Genomic DNA, 22653 nt, shown 5'->3' on the forward strand with positions numbered 1-22653 from the left:
CAATAAGAACCATAGGCCAGGAAAGTCACAGCCTAGAAAAGAGAACATGGGAAAACCCATTGTGTTGCAAACAGGAAACAACAATTTCTAAATCTCAGTGGGTGTGGCTCTGTACTCTCATCAGAGCCTACAGGAATATAGTGTTAAGGGAAATCTTTCACTAGTCTAGAGACAACACTTACTTTTATCTGAGGTGTCTGGCCTACCTCTAGGATTCGTTTTGGACTGGATGGGACACAAACTTGAGAATAGCTGTCAGACCAACACCCAGTTCTGAGGGCATTGATCACGTTTCCCTTCAGTTCCTGCTATCTAAGTGGACTTGGGTTGAACCACGAAACCGTGTGCATTCCACTCACTACCTCCAATTCTCTCCATCCCGACTGGGTACAATTGTAGACAAGCTGAACCTGACATGAAAAAACATCACAGGCAAAGTGTAAGTGAAGGCCAAAGCTGGAGTAAGGAGATTTTGTGAGATAAGAGGTGAGGATGCCAGTTGATAGTAAGAAAAGTATTGACAACTGACATGGGAGAAGCCTTCCCACCAAATAATAGCAAATGAGTTTGTTTCAGAACAATCTTTTAAATCAAAAAACAGCAAGGAAAGCTGCACAAAATATAAAAATATACCCAAAGGCACTGGAGTACTACCATAGTAAACAAGACTTTAGGCCAGGGAGAAGAGAGGCCTACAGAGGTATGACTGGCATCTGGAGCCACACCGGCCCATCTGAAAGCAAGAGCTGGAAGGGAAGCTGAGCAGTGTTTCTGGACTCTCACTAGGCTGAGGTGTCATTACACGGCTATAATTCACGGCTAACCAAAGACGAAATCTGGACTTCCAGTGATACCCAAAGAGCTATGCCCTAGAAATAAAGGTGAACCAGAATTACAGAGTCCTCCGAAGACCGAGGTCCATTTTGGAAACAGCTCATTCCCTGACTTCCTACCCTGTCTGCTAAAAGTAAAATCTAGAGCCTCAATTCTCCATATGTTTTCAAATATAACATTTGGCATTCAGCTGAAAGTAAGCAGCCAAACAGAAGACAACACTGAGAAGTAAAATAAAATCCCAGGTAATGGAAGCAGGGGTACAGGAGACACAGACACTGAAATGATCATATATGAATTTTAAAATAACTGTAGTCAGCATGTTTAATAAATTAAATAACAAATGAGAACATCGGCAGGTAATTGAAAATACATTTAAAAATCAAGTGAGGGAAGGAGGGAGGGGGGTGGGGTCTTGGTGTGTGACACACCTTTTGGGGGCAACGCACAGTAGTAAGAGGGACTTTACCTAACAAATGCAATCAATAACACCCCCTAATACCCCTCCCCACAAAAAAAAATCAAGTGCAAATCTTGGAACTGAAAAATACAAAAACCAAAATTAAGAACACAATAGATCAATTTGACAGAAGATTAAATATAGACGAAGAAAGAAATATAAACTGGAAGATACGTAGAATATTCAGACTAAAAATGGAGAGACTAAGATAGGAAATTCAGAAAAGAATGTAAGAGATAAGGGGGGAGGATGGGTAGAGGGAGGGTGATTGGTGGGATTACACCTGCGGTGCATCTTACAAGGGTACATGTGAAAATTAGTAAATGTAGAATGTAAATGTCTTAACACAATAACTAAGAAAATGCCAGGAAGGCTATGTTAACCAGTATGATGAAAATATGTCAAACGGTCTATAAAACCTGTGTATGGTGCCCCATGATCACATTAATGTACACAGCTATGGGTGGCGCCTGTGGCTCAGTCGGTAAGGCGCTGGCCCCATATACCGAGGGTGACGGGTTCAAACCCGGCCCCGGCCGAACTGCAACAAAAAAATAGCCGGGCGTTGTGGCGGCCGCCTGTAGTCCCAGCTACTTGGGAGGCTGAGGCAAGAGAATCGCTTAAGCCCAGGAGTTGGAGGTTGCTGTGAGCTGTGTGAGGCCACGGCCCTCTACCGAGGGCCATAAAGTGAGACTCTGTCTCTACAAAAAAAAAAAAAAATGTACACAGCTATGATTTAATTAAAAAAAAAAGAAGAAGAAATTTTAGTTCCCAGTCACACTGAGAGTCCCTATTGCCAAGAGTTGGTACTATCAAATTTTTGGAATTTTGCCAAATTTGAAATAGTGCATTTTCTTGATTACTAGTGAGTTTAGGCATTATTTCTTTAAAAAAAAGAAAAAAAAAACTTTTTTTTTTTTTTTTTAATTTTAGGCAGGGTCTTGCTCTGTTACCTGGGCTAGAGTACAGTGGTATGATCATAGCTCACTGCAACCTCAAACTCCAGGTGATCCTCTTGCCTCAGCCTCCTAGATAGCTGGAATTATAAATGATTGCTACCATCCCTGGCTCATTTTTTTTTTGTAAAGATGGGATTTCACTCTTGCTTAGGCTGGTTTTGAACTCCTAGTACTTCTCCTGCCTTGACCTTGCAAAGTGCTAGGATCACAGTTATGAACCACTGTGCCTAGCTGAGGCATCATTTCTTATTTATTTGGCTATTTCAGTTTCCTTTTTTTGTGACTTGTTTTTCTTTTGCATGTTTTTTGTTGGCTTTTAAAATATATTTTTTAGTTCTTTATGTATTCTAGATTAATTTTTGTTGATATTTTACATTTCACATATATTTTCTAGATGTCAAGTATGTTCGCTGTGGTGGGTTATCTGTCAACTCTGTGGTGTGCTTTATTGGGTACCACTTTTACATTTGAATCAAGTCCTTTATCAATCTGTTTCATTTACGGCTGGTGCTCTTTGCATCATACTTAATCCTGTCATACTCTAAGTACTTTGGGGTCATAAAGAGATCCTACTATATTTTCTTCTAAAACTTTGTTGTATTTTTTCAATGTAAATCTAATCCACAAGGAATTTGTTTTTATCTATGCATATAGATAGGGAGTGATTTTCCATGAGAATAAACTAGTTGTACAAGCAAAAAAAAAGAATATAAGAGATAGGGGACAATGTAAAAAGGTTTAACGTCTGTGTATCATGGCAGAAGGATTATCTGAAGAAATAATGGCCAAGATTCAAGAGACAACAAAAAACTTTGGCAAGATAAATACAAAGAAAACTACGCACAGGTACAATACAGAAAGTTATTAATAATCAAAGACAAAAACGAAACCTTCAACACAATCGAGGGAATAAAAAGAGATTGTCCTTAAATAAGATGAAAAGAAACCATGGAAGGCAGAAGACAGTGGAATGAGTCTTTTGAACTGAGAAAGAAAATAACTGTCCATTCAGACCTCAGTATCTCACAAAAATATCCCTCAATAATGAAAATGAAAAAAAGACATTTTCACACTAAGAAAAAACAATTTCAAGAAATCTGTCACTAGCAGACCAAGAAACAGTAAAGACAGCCCTTCAGGCAGGAGTATTATCCCACGTGGAACCACAAAGATCAGGAAAGGAAATAAAGAACAATGGAAAGAATAAAAATATGGGCTAATCTAAATTAATATGTTATGCTAAATGATAATATTTTTGAAGTTTAAAATATACAGAGAGTTTAAAATGCATGACAAAACAGTATAAAAACAAGGCAGCAATGGAGTTATTAAAGGATTCAAAGATTCTCCTATATCTCAGGAGGTGGTAAAGTCCTATCTGCGTAGATACGTTATAATTTTGATAATCACTAAAAAAATAGTGAAAACTTATAAAGATCATCGGCAAAGGGAAGATATACCAATGCACATAATTTAGTCTGAAATGTGATGAAAGATAGACAGAAAAAAATAGACAAAGAAGAAACAAATAGGAAGCCAAAAATATCAATAACTATCTTAAATATAAATACTCCACTTAACAAAGATTATCAAATTGAATTAAAAATCCTAACTATAGACCGGGAAGCAGATTTTCGCTCCTTCTGGAATCTCTGGTTTGGCCCACCTGCCTCCACTCCAGGCTTCACTATGGCCATTAGGGTTACCCAGACGTCCTACAAGGTGTCCACCTCTGCCCAGGGGCCTGCAGCAGCCGCACCTACAGCAGTGGGCCCGGTGCCCGCATCAGCTCCTCAAGTTTCTCTTGTGTGGGCGGCGGCAGCTTCCTGAGTGGCCTGGGCACCAGTCTGGGTCTGAGTGGAGGCTACGCGGGGCCTGGAGCTATGGGGGACATCACAGCCGTCACAGTGAACCAGAGCCTGCTGAGCCCGCTCAACCTGGAGGTGGTCCCCAACATTCAGGCCGTGTGCACCTAGGAGAAGGAGGAGATTAAGACCCTCAACAATGAGTTTGCCTACTTCATCCACAAGGTGCGCTTCTTGGAGCAGCAGCAGAAGATGCTGGAGACCAAGTGGAGCCTCCTGCAGCAGCAGAAGACAGCTCGCAGCAACATGGACAGCTTGTGTGATAGCTACATCAACAACCTTCGGCAGCAGCTGGACACACTGGGCCAGAGAAGCTGAAGCTGGAGGCAGAGCTTGGCAACATGCAGGGGCCGGTGGAGGACCTCAAGAATAAGTATGAGGAGGAGATCAACAAGCATACAGAGAGGGAGAGGAATTTGTCCTCATCAAGAAGGATGTGGATGAAGCGTCCATGAACAAGAGGGAGCGGGAGGCCAGCCTGGAAGGGCTGACTGACGAAATCAACTTCCTCAGGCAGCTGTATGAAGAGGAGATCCGTGGGCTGCAGTCCCAGATCTCAGACACGTCCGTGGTCCTGTCCATGGACAACAGCCGCTCCCTGGACATGGACAGCATCATCGCTGAGGTCCGTGCCCAGTACGAGGAGATCGCCAACCGCAGCTGGGCTGAGGCTGAGAGCGTGAAACAGACCAAGTAGGAGGAGCTGCAGGCGCAGGCTGGAAGCGCGGGGATGACCTGCTGCGCATGAAGACGGAGATCTCCGACATGAATTGGAACAGCCGGCTCCAGAATGAGATCGAAGCTCTCAAAGTCCAGAGGGCTTCCCTGCAGGCCTCCATCGCGGGTGCCGAGCAGCGTGGGAGCTGGCTGCTAAGGATGCCAACGCCAAGCTGGCCCAGCTGGAGGCCGCCCTGCATCAGGCCAAGCAGGCCATGGCTCAGCAGCTGCGTGAATACCAGGATCTGATGACCGTCAAGCTGGCCCTGGGTGTGGAGATCACTGGAGGGCGAGGAGAACCGGCTGGAGTCGGGGATGCAGAACATGAGTATCCACACGAAGACCACCAGGGACTACTCGGGTAGTCTGAGCTCAGCCTACGGGGGCCTCACAAGCCCTGGCCTCAGCTATGGCCTGAGCTCCTTCCAGACTGGCTTTGGCTCTGGTGGGGGCTTCAGCTCCTTCAGTGGCGCCAGTCCAGGGCTGTGGTTGTGAAGAAGATTGAGACCCCAGACAGAAAGCTGGTGTTTGAGTCCTCTGATGTCCTGCCCAAGTGAGCTGCCACTGCAGCCCCTCCGGTCTGCCCTCTCACAAGGCTGCCACAGAGGCTGTGGGGGAGGCGGCTGTGCCAGGGAGCACATGGAACAGGAGACCACCTGAGGCTCAGGCCCATACTTGTGGGGAGTTTACCCCCTGGGTTAGCCCCTCTTACGTATGCCCCCAACTAAAAACCAGTTTGATTGCTTTTTCCAAAATAAAGCCTCGGTCTCTGGGCGGCACCTGTGGCTCAGTCGGTAAGGCGCCGGCCCCATATACCGAGGGTGACGGGTTCAAACCCGGCCCCGGCCAAACTGCAACAAAAAAATAGCCGGGCGTTGTGGCGGGCGCCTGTGGTCCCAGCTACTCGGGAGGCTGAGGCAAGAGAATCGCTTAAGCCCAGGAGTTGGAGGTTGCTGTGAGCTGTGTGAGGCCACGGCACTCTACTGAGGGCCATAAAGTGAGACTCTGTCTCTACAAAAAAAAAAAAAAATAAAAAATAAAGCCTCGGTCTCTCACACACACACACAAATCCTAAGTATATGTTGATTTGTGAGAGAACAATTTATGTATAAGACATAGAAAAGTTGAAAGTAAAATGCAGATAAAGTTGCACTATACAAACCTAGTTCAGTTACACTAACACCAGAAAAAGTAATTTTAGGACAAAGTATTCTAGAGATGAAGAGAGTATTTTATAATTAAAGGGGTCAATCCATCAAAAAAATTTCTCTAAATTTTTATGACTCTAATAATGTAGCCTCAAATGCATAAATCAGAAGTTGATTAAACTGCAATGAGAAATAACTTTACAACTGCAGACCCCCCAAAATCAACCAGAATATACAAGATCTGAGCAACGTAACAACATTAAATTAAGGAATATACATGATCCAGAAGGCTTTCATAATTGTAGATACACATTTTTTCCTCAAATGCCCATTGCAGCATTGACTAAAATTGACAATGCACTGAGCTACAAATCAAGGCTAAACAATTTCAAAGTCAGTTTCTCTAATAGCAGTTAAGCAGTAAGTAGAAAATAATAAAGAGACAGCCCCCAAATATTTGGAAATTAGCTAACTAGCCCACGGGTCAAAGAAGAAATCATAATGGAAATTGGATAATAGTTTGAAGAAGGTAAAAGGAAACAATAAACATAAATGCAGAAACGAAAAAAGACAAAAACAACAAAGATAATCAACATAACCAAAAGTTGGTTCTTTGAAAAAGATAATCTCTTAGATAAGAGAAGACAAAAGTAATGAGTATCATGAATGAAAAAGAGAATATCTCCACAAATATTATAGACACTACAAAGATGAGAGATGATTAGGAGTTACTTTATATCAATAAATTTGAAAGTGAAATGGACATTCCTTGAACAGTGATTCTCCTGGTGTAGTCTGCAGACCCCACAAATGTTCAAGACCTTTGAAGTCGGAATTATTTTCATGATACTACTAACCCATCATTTGCCCTTTTATTCACTGTACTAACATTTGCAATGATTTTGCAAAAGCTGTGGTAAAACTGCTGAAGCCTTAGCAGGAACGGTGGCAACAGCACCAAACTATACCAGCAGCCATTGCATCAGACTCTTTATTTTTCTTTGGGGGAGGGGAAAGAAATAGAATTTTTTTTTTTTTTTTTTTTTGAGACAGAGTCTCAAGCTGTTGTCCTGGGTAGAGTGCTGTGGTGTAATAGCTTACAACCACCTCCCACTCTTGGACCTAAGCAATCCTTTTGCCTCAGTTTTTCTACTTTTAGTAGAGACAGGGTCTTGCTTTTTGCTCAGGCTTGTCTCAAACTCGTGAGCTCAAGCAATCTATCTGCCTCAGCCTCCCAGAGTGCTCAGGTTACAGGTGTAGGCCACCACACCCGGCGAAGAAATGAATTTCACTTAACAATGTCCTTGATGAAGCAGTAAAAACTGTTAATTTTATAAAATCTTGTTCCTTCAGGACGTTATCTTTTTAACATTCTATGTGGCAAAATGGGAATTATGCACAAAGAACTTTTTCAGTTTATGGAAGTTTCGTTTTCTCAAAGAAAAGCCCTTGTGTAATTAAGTTATGATCTGAGCTACTCTCTTTTTTTATGGAATGCCATTTTTATTTGAATGACTGAAAGACAAATTATAATCATTCAGACCTTAGATTATTTAATAGACTTTTTCTCAAAAATGAAGGGAGCTTGTTGCTTCAAGAAAAACAATTGACAATATTTGTTTCCAATAGCAAAACTTCAGATTTCATGCAAAAATTATAATTTAAAACAACTTATATCTGCCAGGAAGCTTCCCAGTAAAGAAGTACCTGATTAGATCAATGCTGATATGAACCAGTGCCATATTTTATGTTGTATAATGAAATGTGTCAACATTTAGAAAATCTGCGTAAGTCAGGAAACTGATGTTTTCTAAATGACTAATAAATAATACTACAAAATTACACACTGGTGAAAGATCCACTCCAAGTAAGATAAACCAATGGATTTTAATGTAACCCAGGACAAAAGGGATTCTATGTTGCAATTACCCTTTAAGAAACTACCATTTGTCAAATTTTAGTGCAGTATCAAATCAAGAATAGCCACAATTATGCAAAAATGGCTATTAAAATACTCCCGTCTTTTCCAACTACATATATACATGTATAAGGCCAGGTTTTCTTCGTATACTTCAACTAAACCACATAATGTTACAGGGTATATGTAAAGATAGTTGAAATGTCTAATAGTTTCTTTTTAACTTCTTTTATTTTAAATAAAAATATTAATATGTAATGAGCTTATTATTCATTTAGAAATAATCTTTAAAATGTGTTTTAATTTCTAATGCAATAAATATTAGTATATCCAAACCACATAAACAAAAGGTATTTGAGAGTATTCAATAATTTTTAAGTGTAAAGTTATCTTGAGACCAAAAAGTTTAAGAACTGCAGTCCTAGAAAAATACAGCTTACCAAAACAAACAGGAAATGTGGGAGGTCCTTACAGAAACTGAATCCACAATTAAAAGCCTTTTCCTAAAGAAAACTCCAGGGCCATGTGGTCACTGGCAATTTTTTCCCAATTATCCAAAGAAAGAAATAATTTACATGGAGAAAAGCTTAAGTGTCATGAGATACATAAGGCAGCTCCTGAAGGAGAGCGAGCAAAAATCCGGACCTGTGTCTATCTCGGTTTCTGTAGAATTTGTTCCAGGTCTGCTATAGTTGCACCCTAGAAGAAATCCTTATTTCTAAGGCAGTCTGAATAGCTGTTTCTTGAGAACAATACTCAAAGGCCACGTATGGATCTGCTGTGGACATTGTGGTCAACTCCTTTGCACGTACTGTGTGCAACTCACGTAACAGAATGGGGAATGGCTGGATTTTGGTTTGTCAGAGCTAATGGTGGCAATTCTATTTCTCTTGCCAGTGATTGGTTTAGAAAATCAGGGCATGGAACATTTTAATGATCTTGCATATGTCTAATCTTATACTGATGAGATACAAGGAGAAACGTGCTGAGCAATCCTTCCTCTCACAGGAGGTAACAGACAGTGGTTTTTCTCTCTCTGGATGATGGTGTGCACGGAATTGGGGCCACAACTACTTACAGCTGGCTCTTTCCGGAAAAGGAAGCCAATATCAGAAGGTAGCATAGAGACAATTACAAACATACCTGCTGGATGACGGAACACACTGACTCCGAAAGCCCAGTCTACCCTCCAGTTGCAGCATGCCGATTTTTTCTAGCAACTGTAAACATCCCGAGTAAATCAGTATTACAGAACTCTAATGTTAAAGAAATGCTGTTTCACATTGCAACTGTACAAAAGAATTCTCTCCCAAATCTATTAGCTAGACAAATTCGTGTTCTGTTTAAGGGAAGGGGCACCTTTAGACGTGTGTCCTACGCTGCCGGATTACCCCTGCAGTGTTTGCGGCACATTGCATTAGGATTGAGTACAACTGAGAAGTATGTGTGGCAGTGTACTGGTTAATAGTACAGTCGACCCTGTGCGACACAGGTTTCAGGTGCACGGTTAACTTACATGCAGTTTTTATTTGGCCCTTTCCACTCCTGAGACAGCAAGACCCACCCCTCCTCAGCCCCCTCAACATGAACACCATGAGGATGAAACCCTTTATAATGATCCACTTCCCCTTAATGAACAGCAAATGTATTTTCTCTTCTTTATAATTTTTTTCTTTTGTTTTTTCCAGTGGAAGAGATGTTTATTTATTAAGTACTGTATATTTAACACCAGTAGATAAGTGATAAAACTAACTTGTAACAGAAGACACTAATTTTTTTCTTCATTGACATTGAAATCTGATTTATTACTTGTTTCATGAAAACATTTGTACATGATATACAACATTATGACCTTGCTATATATTTACATTTTATTTATTTTATTTTTTATTATTAAATCATAGCTGTGTACATTAATGCGATCATGGGACACCATACACTGGTTTTTATATACCATTTGACATATTTTCATCACACTGATTAACATAGCCTTTAGTTATTGTGTTAAGACATTTGTATTCTACATTTACTAAGTTTCACATGTACCCTTGTAAGATGCACCGCAGGTGTAATCCCAACAATCACCCTTCCCCTGCCCTCCCTCTCCCCCTTCCCCATATTCTTAGGTTATAACTAGGTTATAGCTTTCATATGAAAGCCATAAATTAGTTTCATAGTAGGGCTGAGTGCATTGGATACTTTTTCTTCCATTCATGAGATACTTTACTAAGAAGAATATGTTCCAGCTCCATCCATGTAAACATGAAAGAGGTAAAGTCTCCATCTTTCTTTAAGGCTGCATAATATTCCATGGTGTATGTATACCACAATTTATTAATCCATTTGTGGATCGATGGGCACTTGGGCTTTTTTCATGACTTAGCAATTATGAATTGGGCTGCAATAAACATTCTGGTACAAATATCTTTGTTATGATGTGATTTTTGGTCTTCTGGGTATATGCCCAGCAGAGGAATTATAGGATTGAATGGCAGGTCTATTTTTAGATCTCTAAGTGTTCTCCAAACATCTTTCCAAAGGGAACATATGAATTTGCATTCCCACCAGCAGTGTAGAAGTGTTCCCTTTTCTCCACATCCACGCCAACATCTCTGGTCTTGGGATTTTGTGATATGGGCTAATCTTACTAGAGTTAGATGATATCTCAAAGTAGTTTTGATTTGTATTTCTCTGATGATTAAAAATGATGAGCATTTTTTCTTATGTCTGTTGTAGGCTGTGCACCTGTCTTCTTCAGAGAAGTTTCTCTTCAAGTTCCTTGCCCACCCTGAGATGGGATCACTTGTTCTTTTCTTGCTAATACATTTGAATTAATAATTGAATAATAATAATAATTTCAATAATTAGCACCAGCAACCACATAGTTAAAAATCCACTTATAACTTCTGACTCCTCCAAAACGTAACTACTAATAGTGTACAGTTGACCAGAAGCCTTACTGATCACATTAAGCAGTCAAGTAATAATTATTTTATATATGTGTTAATATTATATACTGTATTTTAACAAAAAAATAAGCTAGAGAAAAGAATTAAGAAAATTATAAGGAAGATGGGCGGAGGCAAGATGGCTGACTGAATCCAGCTTTCCATAGAGGCTCCCATCCAGAAGGAGAGTTAAAGGACAGAAATTTAGCAAGTAACCTGGCAGATTAGAGCTGCGCCAAGAGAGAAGGTTGAAGAATGCACATCAACCCCGCTGAGGCAAGCTATGACCCCAAAGGTACAAAATCCATCACCAAGTGGATGGGAGTCCCATACCCCATGAGAACAGCTCAGAATACCCCATAAACAAATGAGCAGAGTTCAAAAGTCCTCCCATTATATCCCACGGGAGAGACCCTCTAAAAACTGGACTTACTTCCCCTACTAGGGTGCCATGGTGCTCTCCTGCCAGGCATAAAACTGTATAAAACTGTATATATTCTCTACCTGCAATTCTGAGACCCAGCACTCCCCTCCACTCTCACTCTGAGGTCTGGACTCCCCTAGGAGTCCAGATTCTTGGGTATTTTCTCGAGAGGTATGGACAGAGCATGGACTGCTGCTGGTCAGTGCTGATTCTGCAGCACGGGAGTGAGCAGAGGACAGTCGGCTGAGAGGGAACCACACAGGAGCAGCAGTGCCCCGAGGCGCAGAGCAGCAGCTGTTTTTGGCAATAATAGGGCTCACCCGTGGATATTCTGGAGTCACACCCCCTGTCCCTGTGCAACCAGAGTAGGCCAGGCATCTTCTCCAGTGGCAGCCACTGGACCAAAACACAGGCCCTGTGAGTAAAGGGTTTACCTGAGGCTGTATCAGCCTGGGTGGAGCGCGGGGACTAGAAAACACATGCTCAAAGCCGGCAGATTCCCAAGGTGGAGCTGACCCAGAGGACTGCTTTACTGAGCCTAAGATGCACCCAGCCCTCAGGGGATCATTAGCCCAGACAAAGGAGGGCAGCCAGAGGCTGGAACTGACAGCTAACCGAGTGCTGCTGGAATACAAATGGCATTGAGACCAGGCAGCAGCACAGACAGGGCCTGAGGTACAGGTTCTGTGAACTCTAACAGCCTCTCTTCTGCAGGGGAAGATAGCCAGGACAGAAACAAATTCTGCGAATGGTTCTGTTCTGTCACTAACATCAATCAGAGGTGGGGCTAGAACTGAGCGAACAACCCCAGCCTCCATTAAGCACCCTAGGTTGTCAGCCCTCACCTCCCCCAGAGAGCAGCAGCCTGGCTGAGGAGACATAGATCTCCCTGTGATTCAGGCAGGTGCAAACCCCTGGAGTATCTGCTCATTGGAGGCAACTGGGTCATAGTGCTGCAGGATTATCAGTGACTGGGTGTGACAGAGGTGCAAGGTAGGGAAGGAGGCACCAACCAGAATAATCTATTTGCTGGGTGGGTCCTCCTGACCTCACGGAGCACCAGAGCAAGTCATACTTGAGTTGTCAGCAGAACCCTGTGATCTAGCTGCCAGAGACCTTTTAAACTCTCCCAGCTGAGACATGTACTGACTAAGACAATTGATTTGGACCTCTTGAACCGGGCCAATCACCCGAGGACCATCCAAGTGGTACCCTGGGTGTGTGGTTGTAGGAAGGTTTGATTTTTCTTTTCCAATTGTTGCCTGTGTGGGCGGGATGACTTAATTGCTGGTATTTCTCCACAGCTGAGACTTCAACCCAGAGTAACTGATTCATTAGGGTTGGACAGAGACCAACTGAAAACAAGACAGAGCCACTTAGCCCCACGACACCAAACAGGTCCCCAGTGTCTCAGGCTGTAGCACTGTACAGGTTCTTGGCAAAGCTCCAGGGAAAAGGTACAGACACTAGTCCCAGCTCTTGGGCAAAGGGCTGGTTAATCACTACTCCTGGAGCCCTGCACCCCAACTTTTCTTTATCCACTCATCTAGTCAAATGGTGTAAAATAATCATGGGGCGGATTCAGCAGAAAAACCCTGGTAACATGAATAACCAGAGTAGATCAACGCCCCCCCAAGGAAAGATATGGCAGACGTAACTGAAAATCCCATTCATAAACAGATGACCAAGAAGTCAGAAATCGAATTCAGAATTTGGATTGCAAACAAGATTAATAGAATGGAGGAAAAGGTGGAATTAGAAATTCAAGGAGCAATTCAAAAGTTGTCTCAAGAATTCAACAAATTTAAAGACAAAATCTCCAAAGATTTTGACACATTGAAGCAAGAATTTGCAGCCCTCAAAGATCTGAAAAATACAGTAGAATCCCTCAATAACAGAGTGGAGCAAGCAGAAGAAAGGATTTCTGACCTTGAAGACAAAGCTTTTGAATGCTCCCAAACTCTTAAAGAGGAAGAGAAATGGAGAGCAAAAATGGATCATTCTCTCAGAGAGCTCTGGGATAATTCGAAGAAGGCTAATATAATCCCTGAAAGTGACAAAATGGCTTCGCAAGGCACAGAGGCTCTTCTCCATGAAATTATGAAAGAGAATTTTCCAGACATGCCAAGAGATTCTGAAATTCAGATAGCAGACAGTTTCAGAACCCCAGCACAACTCATCCCGAATAAGACATCCCTCAGGTACATCATAATTAACTTCACTGAAGTTAATATGAAGGAGAAAATTCTGAAAGCAGCCAGACGTAAGAAAACCATAACTACAAAGGAAAGAATATTAGAATGACTGCAGATCTCTCTGCTGAAACTTTTCAAGCCAGAAGAGGGTGGTCATCGACTTTTAATCTCCTAAAACAAAATAACTTTCAACCCAGGATCCTGTATCCAGCTAAACTGAATATCTTTCTTTCTTTTTTTTTTCAGCAGTTTTTTTTTTTGAAGTTTTTGGCCAGGGCTGTGTTTCGTTTATGATGGAGAAATTAAATACTTTAATGACATTCATATGTTGAAGAAATTTGCTATAACCAAACCACTCTTCAGGACATTCTCAGACCTATCCTCCATAATGACCAGCACAATCCTCTACCACAAAAGTAAACTCACTCAGAAACTTTTGATCAAACTCCAACTTCCACAGCTGTGAAACGATTAAAAATGTCCACTGGACTTTTGAAAAACTTAATACTCAAAATTTTATCAGGCTTATCAATATTCTCCATTAATGTGAATGGTTTAAACTGTCCTTTAAAGAGGCACAGGTTGGCTGACTGGATATAAAAACTCAGGCCAGATATTTGCTGCATACAAGAATCTCATGTTACCTTAAAAGATAAATATAGACTCAGGGTGAAAGGATGGTCGTCCATATTTCAGGCAAATGGAAATCAGAAAAAAGCAGGTGTTGTAATTCTATTTGCAGATTCAATAGGCTTTAAACAAACAAAAGTAAGGAAGGATAAGAATGGTCACTTCATATTTGTTAAGGGTAATACTCAATATGATGAGATTTCAATTATTAGCACCAGTTATGAACACCCAGTGCTTAAGTTCAGTGCTATGCTGGGTTGTTGGCTTCACCTGGTAAAGACGGGTGAAGAATATTGGCTTCAAGATGGGACCAGAGAGCTGGAGGTTGTGTGTGTGTGTGTGTGTGTGTGTGTGTGCGCGCGCGCGCGCACACAGTTTTTGGTCAGGGCTGGGTTTGAACCTGCCAGCCCCGGCATATGGGGCCTGCGCCACAGGTGCCGCCCATGGCGTTTTGTTTTTGTTTTTGAGACAGAGTCTCAAGCTGTCACCCTTGGTAGAGTGCCCTGGCATCACAGCTCACAGCAACCTCCAACTCGGGCTCAAGCAACCCTCTTGCCTCAGTTTTTCTATTTTTAGTAGGAATGGGGTCTCACTTTTGTACAGGCTGGTCTTGAACTTGTGAGCTCAAGCAATCCACCTGCCTTGGCCTCCCAGAGTGCTAGGATTACAGGTGTGGGCCACCATTCCTGGCCCTGGAATATTCTTATGTGGGCTAATATATCCATGAACAGTGTTCTCAGAAGCAAAAAAACCCCCCTGGACTATAGGATGAGTTATCCCTCTTTACACAGCTTACTAGGCACTGAAATGTTTTCTTTAAAATCTTCCAGACAAGACGGATTCATCTCTGGCTACGTTCTGTTAATACACATCTTAAGAAATTACCAAGCAACCTAGGCATTCTCTTGCATCAAATTGTATTTTTCAAGATTTTAAGGTGCCTTTGATAAGCATATATGGAGAAGAATAAATATTCTTTTTTTGCAGTTTTTGGCTGGGGCTGGGTTTGAACCCACCACCTCCAGCATATGGGGCCAGTGCCTTAGTCCTTTGAGCCACAGGTGCCACCCAAGAATAAATATTCTGAATGGTAAGTGCTGACTAGATACCCCAGAGACCACTGTCTAGTCCTACCCTTACTTCAAACAGTGCTGCTTTCTACCCTCTCCTGGGAAATGCACCTACATGATGAGATTTGTTTGCTAACATGTCAGCAAAATATTTTGGGGTCCTTAAGGAAAAAAAATCCTAATTAAACTGCAGTTATTTAAGAATAAGTAGGAAGTTTCATGGGACCCAAATTTCATGTCAACAGTCCTTTGAATCTCTGGCTGTAAGACGATTGCAACTTACACAGGGAAGATGTGTTTCATTTAACCAGCATGTTTTTCTGTCACTGGAGAGAAATTCTACCCATTAAGACTAAATACACCATGTTTCCAGTGATGGCACTGTGATCCCAGAAGACAGAAGGCCAACTGCATGGGACTCGGATGCAAAAGGCAAATAATCCACACCTGCTGATTCTGCCTGTAACTATGTGCTGAAGTCTTAATGTGTGATTTAATTAAGAGTGTGTCTACTTTCATCGTGAATCAGTTTGCATTTTCTTTAGGTATTATTATGTGAAATCACTGGGTCAGTACACATCCCAAGTATAATAAACGAATTACTACTTTCCTGATTTTGATGACCACAATCCAAATGTTCTTTCCATCCTTTGTATTGTAATTTAGTGTGCATTTGAACACACACATTTTATCATCCTACATGTTCCACCTACTATTATATCATTAAAGTGTAACACTCAGATCAATTCAGAAGGTACAATCTTTCTACCAAGTGTGAAAGAGATCTTCTTTATAAACATGAAATAAATATGTACATTTCTGATCTATAAGCTGAATTACATCTTTACAGGCCAGAGTTCGTGTTTAAAATTATTTCAGAGCCATGCTTTAGGAAAAGTCCATAGAGAACTTAATATAAAATACTCTAATTTTTTTTAATTTGACAAAAATGGACAGAAGGCAAAATGAAAAAAAAATTTATTTCCGTAGTATTTTATCCACTGTCAATACTGTATTTTTGATGCAATATATTTGCCAAAAAAACACCTCAGCTGTTATTTCCATTTTAAACAATTACAGTATTTACAAGCTGTTTAGAATGACACTCTCTCACACACACACTCTCAAGACACACGCGAGTACATAGATCCTCGATCTCTGGTTCATACTGAATGCTGGTAAAGGCAATGACTACTTTCCAGAGCCCACGATCAGGAAAGGAAAATCCACTTTCCTTCTTCACATCACCTCACTAGAATCATTTTTAACACTTCTCCTTCCATTTCCTCATGCAGAGCTCATCGTCAGACTTGTACAGGGTTAAAGTAATCAGTTTTTATAATTTACTTTTACTTAAAACTATAAGCTTTTAAAAAGCAAAAGCAGACATGACTCTCCCTCCCGTCGTTTCTAGTATTTTGGTTGTAGAATCAAGCTTGATATATAAAAAATCTTGTTAAACCACAAGTACACTAAACCCAAGAGTCATCTGGAGCAGCCGTCTCATTCTCTTCTACCGCTCTGTTCTGAACCCAAGGTGTCAGCGCCTCTGCACAGGAACATCCAGGCGTCCATCCCCACCACAGAGCTAGATGACCTTAGTTCCTTCTAGCTTGGCTCTGCTGAATCAGAAACTGCCAGGTACAGAGCTGAGGCACAGCAAAAAAGGTATAATCCTATATAATAGGTATAAGTCTTAGAACAAAGTTGCCATATAACCGTGCAGTGACAATCAGCTCTCGTTTCCCCAAAGAATATTATGTTGATTCCACAAATGGCAGATTATGAAGTTCAGTTATAGTTCAGTACAGACGTTATTTACCCTAATTCAGGAAGAAAATGTAGTTTATAAGCAATAAAGAGAAATTCTTATTTATTCTTACAGAATTCTAGACAGATGACTTTGGTGAAATGATTCAAAGCAGAAAATATACTTCTGTTTCAAGCAATATTAATATTCCACTCATATATCCTACCAGATCTATTTGTATATAATGAATTCCTTTCCCATCACAATTCTTAACCTAAACATTTAATAATTTAAAATAAGAAGCCCCGGGGGTGTATAAACCAGATTTTTTAGCAAATGAAGAAAAAGAAAGATTGGTTTTTTTAAATACTTGATTTTAAAAAGCTATACATTTTCAATGTCATATTAAAATTTATGCTGTCTAGTATCTAATTTTCCTCTTCCTTCAGACTGGTAACAGTATGTCACACGAGACTGAAACAGAAAGTTCAAAGTCCATTAACAGTTTCATGCACCATCTTAACCTTGACTGATATTATTCTCTTCATTTATCTTAAAGGAAAAGCCTCTAGAATAAAAAGGGATATTTTGTATCTCCTCTGAACAATGTATCATATCAAAAGAAAAAAAAAATAACCAGGTCTGTGTCCAGACGAAGTAACTTTATGTGATTACATTACACTTGTGAAAAAGAATGAGAATGGATACTGAGGGCTTAAATTAAAATAAATATAAAAGTAACCTGGACAGCAGTTTATAGTTTACTAGCTAGGAAACATAAATTCAAATAATTCTCACACAAAATTAATAGAACCTTTTCCTCAAGTCACAGATTTACTTAGGAGGAAGGATGTTTGAAAGTTAGCTATGTGACTCCTAAGTTTAAAAAGCCCCAGTTCTGGACTAATGACTCAATCCCACACCCACCAAAGACCGGCTACACAGAGGTGGGAGGGTGCTGCTCAGAACCAACGTGGCCTTTATTAAGGCTAAGTCACCTTTGCTTAGATGTGAGGCTGGTTCTTATACAAGGATATGAGACAGAAAATTAAACTAATCTAAAAAGAAAAATACGTCTTAATGAGTTATAGTTTTCTACATAAAAACTCGCATTTTCATTGCCTGACATTTAATGCACAGAGTAATTTTTTGTGTTTCACTTAGGACAGGAACATTGTCCGACTACTTCTGTTTCAAAAATTGGAAGTATTTCAAATATACTTGAAGTATTTTTCAAAATACTTATGATCTAATGGAATTTAATCATCCAGTAATAAAAAACCAAAGAAGGCAGAATGCTGATTAAGTCTGTTCACTAATTTCCTAAAAGTAATTAATCTCTAAGTGTCTTAAAAGATATACACACTGCCTCATCATCTTAAATATTAACATCTCCCCAGGTTTCTTAAATATTAACATCTTATATTAATCTAGAGTCTCGGAAACATTAAAGCTCTTTAGGAAAAAGTCAACACTTAAAAGTTTTATCTACTGTTGCAAATGATGTAAAAATAAACTTCACATCAAGGTACTGATTGAAAGATTAAGTAAAAGCTTAATTAGGATCTCAAATGTTTTCTGCTACTGAATGAAAGGAAAACAAAAATCAAACAAGAAAAATTTCAATCATGCAACTCTATTTAAAGGAAATAAAAAGCTACCATTTTAATTTGTATCTCTTTACCTTCAAATTATGGAAGTCAGAATTTTGGCAATTATAAACTAAAGACATTAATGTATACTGGAGTTTTGTACATTACTGAAAACCGTATAGCAGAGAATCAAAACAAGTAGGTCACTGTTCTTGGGGTAAGGTGGGGAGGAATATGACCAATTAATTTTCATTAAATTGTTTCTTTTAAAATAATTTAGATCAAATTATTCTTAAGACACAAACCTTTCTTTAATTATCATTTCCCCTGATATAATTATTAGAAAAGTATTATGATTTGTAAAAGGCTATCAGCTTTAGACTTTAAAAATAACAGGGCTTTTCTTAGGGTTTCTAATTTATAAATTTACTAAGAGTTATATAATAACAGAATTCAACTTGTTTTGAGAAGAATGTCTATCAATTGCTACCCAAAATCAAGAGGTATGCTTCATAGAAAATCTAACTTTACATTTTAAATCTGACTTTTTCAGAGTATATGATGTGCTTAACAATTTTTTTTTTGGAAGAGGAGCTAGTATTGATAAAAAAATTTGCTCCTTCTGATTAAATCAGCTGAAGTTCAGATTTTTTTTTCTTCTGTGTAGGAAAATGAATTATCTTCTATCTAAGATTGAAAAGGCCGCACCTATCTAGGCAACGACCATGAAAAGATCATATTCACTTTAGAAAGGGAACAAGCGGCAGAGGATATAGTTCCTTTGAGAATATTTAAAAAATATTATCTATGCAGATGGATAGATGATATATTCTGTTTCAGGAAAAAAATTCAACAAAACAAAAAGAACACTGAGCTTTAATGGCATACTGTAGATTTGCCCAAATGAAGCAAATACAGAATATGACAGTACCAGAAAATACATTTTTAAATGGTCAATTTAGAAAGGGGACCTTTGTATAAAGGTTCAATAAATCATTTGACGAATACTTTTTTTTTTTTTTGTAGAGACCGAGTCTCACTGTACCGCCCTCGGGTAGAGTGCCGTGGCGTCACATGGCTCACAGCAACCTCTAACTCTTGGGCTTACGCGATTCTCCTGCCTCAGCCTCCCGAGTAGCTGGGACTACAGGCGCCCGCCACAACGCCCGGCTATTTTTTTGTTGCAGTTTGGCCGGGGCTGGGTTTGAACCCGCCACCCTCGGCATATGGGGCCGGCGCCCTACTCACTGAGCCACAGGCGCCGCCCTTGACAAATACTTTTAAACAGTAAATTTTGCAAAGCGTGAAGTCTACAGAAACATTGACACAAGGCACGTTAGGTTCTGAATGACCACAAACATTTTAACTTAGAATAAAAAGAAAACAAATAGGTTTTGAAGAGGAAATGCATTTGTACATTAGCTATTTACTCTCCCCGTTCTCATTCCTTCCACTGCAATGGTTCCCTATACCGTGAGATCCACATCACAATGAGGAGGAAAAAGAGCTTCTCTCTTCTGTCCTCTCTTCAGAAAATCCTTTAAACGTGTGCTGTCCACATGGTGCCTGCGAGGCACTCCTTGCTACTGAGTCTTGAAATCTGGCTAATGTCTGTCACATACTGAAATAGTAATACTTTGGATATACTGGATTAAATAAATTATTAAAATTAACTTTACCTGACTCTTTTTATTTTCTATTCACAGGGGGTAGAAAGATGGCTGCTCCTAAATGCTCACAGAAGATGCACAATTTTCTTTGGAATTTCATACCAAAATGGAAATTTTTTTTAAGGATTTAAAAAATGCTAAGTTGCAAATTAAACTGCAGTTCCTAGGTAACCCAATTGTAAATCTGAGTAATATAGTTCCCTGAATACATGCTTAAAAAAAAAAACCCAATAAAATTTAAGTTCTGCAACATAGGAATTAAGTCAATTTCACAGTTATAAATATTTCAGATTATAGCTACACACTATAAATTACAGGAAATAAAATTCAAGTAATAGAAAAAGAAGGGGATAGAAAATAAAAAGCAGAGTTATTAAGGAGGGTTGCCACAATAACAACTGCACCATTTGGAGAACTGTGTTTGAAAAAAGTTTACTTGATTAACTGAACTGCACGTAAATATCTTTGAGAACTAGGAATTCTGAAAAATAAATAAAAGGCAATTGCTCCTTTCTTTAAATTCCTGGATGTTCATCTTCTTCTTTGAAAAGCTGAAGTGTTTTCTTTCCAGAACTGACCCCCGCAGAGCTGCTCCGTCTGAACTGGGGACACAGTGGCTGGCAGTGGTGTTCATGGGACTGAGTCACTGACTGGCAGCTCTGGGAAACGTCAATGATGAAGCTATGAGTATCTTGAGATTTCATATTTACTGTAAAGAAAACATCCAACGTACCAGCGTAAAGTACAGACTATAAGAGAAAAATGAGCAGTGCAGTTTCTGCTACCTACGTTTACAAGGAAGGGGGAGGGGTTAATTCCAAAGGCAATTTAAATAATGGTATTTTATTTTATATATAAATAAATGTTCTGAGAAATCTCAGACTTTAGTGCATTGTTGTAAAAAATTAGTGCAGTTTTTTTTCATTAAAGTTTTTAGCGCTCAAGGAATAAGATAAATCTATGTCTGTTCATAGTCTCTTTTACTGTACATTAAACTTTTATACTGCTATATGTCAAACTGAACATTTTTACACTGGTCTGTTTTTAAAAATCAAGGTAGATGGATTTCATGTTCTGTGACAAAACATGGCAATTATTTTTGGCAAAGAAATTAGAAAAATATGAGATCATAGTTAGAAATGAAGAGTTTGTTGATTTAAAGCATAGGCAATGCATAGGAAAAACTTTTGTAAAGGATGTATTTTAACAGAATTTTATCCTTCATGCAAAATCTTTTCTCGGCAGCTAACTTAAAAAAATATTTCAGCTTTATTTGGAGATGGAGACAGTGCCAGGAGTCAGGGTGAATGGCAACAGAGAGGAGCTGAATGGAGCTCACTGTTTTCAGGTCTCTCCCACAGGCGTCAACCTGATGCCTGCAGGCGTCTTCCAATTGCTCCTCTCTTTTTTCCAGCGTCTTGGAATCGAGAGGGAAAAAGAAACGTGCAGTTTCAAAACACTGGCTCACACTTCAGCCCCAAGTTCTAGTACCCCAGTTTCAATGACAGTCACGTATTTATCATCAATCTGGACCAGAAGCACTGCCTTGTCGATGTGGGATCTAGTTCCTGGATCTCTGCTGCAAGGCACCCATCGGTGAATAACCTGATGATATAGAAGAAAACAAGAAGTCAGTGCTAGAAACCCTGCATGTACTCACAAACTCTTATCCCTCCCGGAGAATTCAAGGCAGTAATTTTAAGAATAAAGTGTAAATACATAAAGCCATTAAAACCATGCACACAAGCCAGACTACAAAAAAGTCACTCCCTAGACAGTTAGCTTCGTAAAAGGACTCACGTGGCCTTCCATGCCCTCCTGAGGACTCCAGTCTTTCCAGCTATTTCTCCCAGCTTTTAACCGAATTCCCTCATCAGGCCACTGAAGTTCTTTCCTTTTTGAGAGGTTGATCCCTTCCAGAATTTGAGTGGGATCCACAATCTATATTATAAATAAACATGAATCATTTCAACTCATTTTTTCTTGCTAATTAAAAATTATATACTCTCTAACAAAGTTTCTTTCACAGGACTCTTTCTGTCTTAAGTTTCTTATTCCTATAATGGAGTAAAAAAATATCTAAAGAGCCACCTCCTGAATGCTTTTTAGCCTACTGGAAGACTTTACTACAATGGCTGAATCAGGAACAATATTACCAAAGCAAAAACTGCTTGTTTTCAGGTTTTTGGTCTTATTTTTATTGCTGTTGCTTGAGACAAGGCCTTGCTCTGTTGCCTTGGCTACAGTGCAGTGGTGTCATCAAAGCTTGCTGTAAGCTCAAATTCCTAGGTACAAGGAATCCTCCTGGCTCAGCCCCCCAAATAGCTGGGACTAAGGCATCCAATACCATGCTTGACTAATTTTCTTATTTTTTGTAGAGATAAGGTCTCATTATGTTCCTTAGGCTGATCTCAAACTCCTAGACTCAAGTGATCCTCCCCAAATGCCAGTATTATAGGCAGAAGCCGCTGTG

At 39.8% G+C, this 22653-nt stretch overlaps 1 protein-coding gene and 1 pseudogene across 4 annotated transcripts in view; one reads left to right on the top strand and one right to left on the bottom strand.

The window, feature by feature from the left end:
* Nucleotides 1-3912: 3912 nt before the first annotated feature.
* LOC128594355 (keratin, type II cytoskeletal 8-like) lies at nt 3913-5392 on the top strand (annotated as a pseudogene).
* A 10736-nt stretch (nt 5393-16128) lies between these two features.
* Nucleotides 16129-22653, bottom strand: part of PCNX1 (pecanex 1) — a 226695-nt gene continuing 220170 nt past the window's right edge. For all 4 annotated transcript variants that reach the window (XM_053601578.1, XM_053601581.1, XM_053601580.1 and 1 more), the window contains 2 exons: nt 21981-22121; nt 16129-21785 (listed from right to left, as the gene is read on the bottom strand). In XM_053601578.1, coding sequence (XP_053457553.1) covers nt 21645-21785; nt 21981-22121 — 282 coding nt within the window. In that variant the 3' untranslated portion in view covers nt 16129-21644. The remainder of the gene's footprint in view (nt 21786-21980; nt 22122-22653) is intronic.

This window comes from Nycticebus coucang, chromosome 9, assembly GCF_027406575.1.
Source record: "Nycticebus coucang isolate mNycCou1 chromosome 9, mNycCou1.pri, whole genome shotgun sequence".
Taxonomy (NCBI): Eukaryota; Metazoa; Chordata; class Mammalia; order Primates; family Lorisidae; genus Nycticebus; species Nycticebus coucang.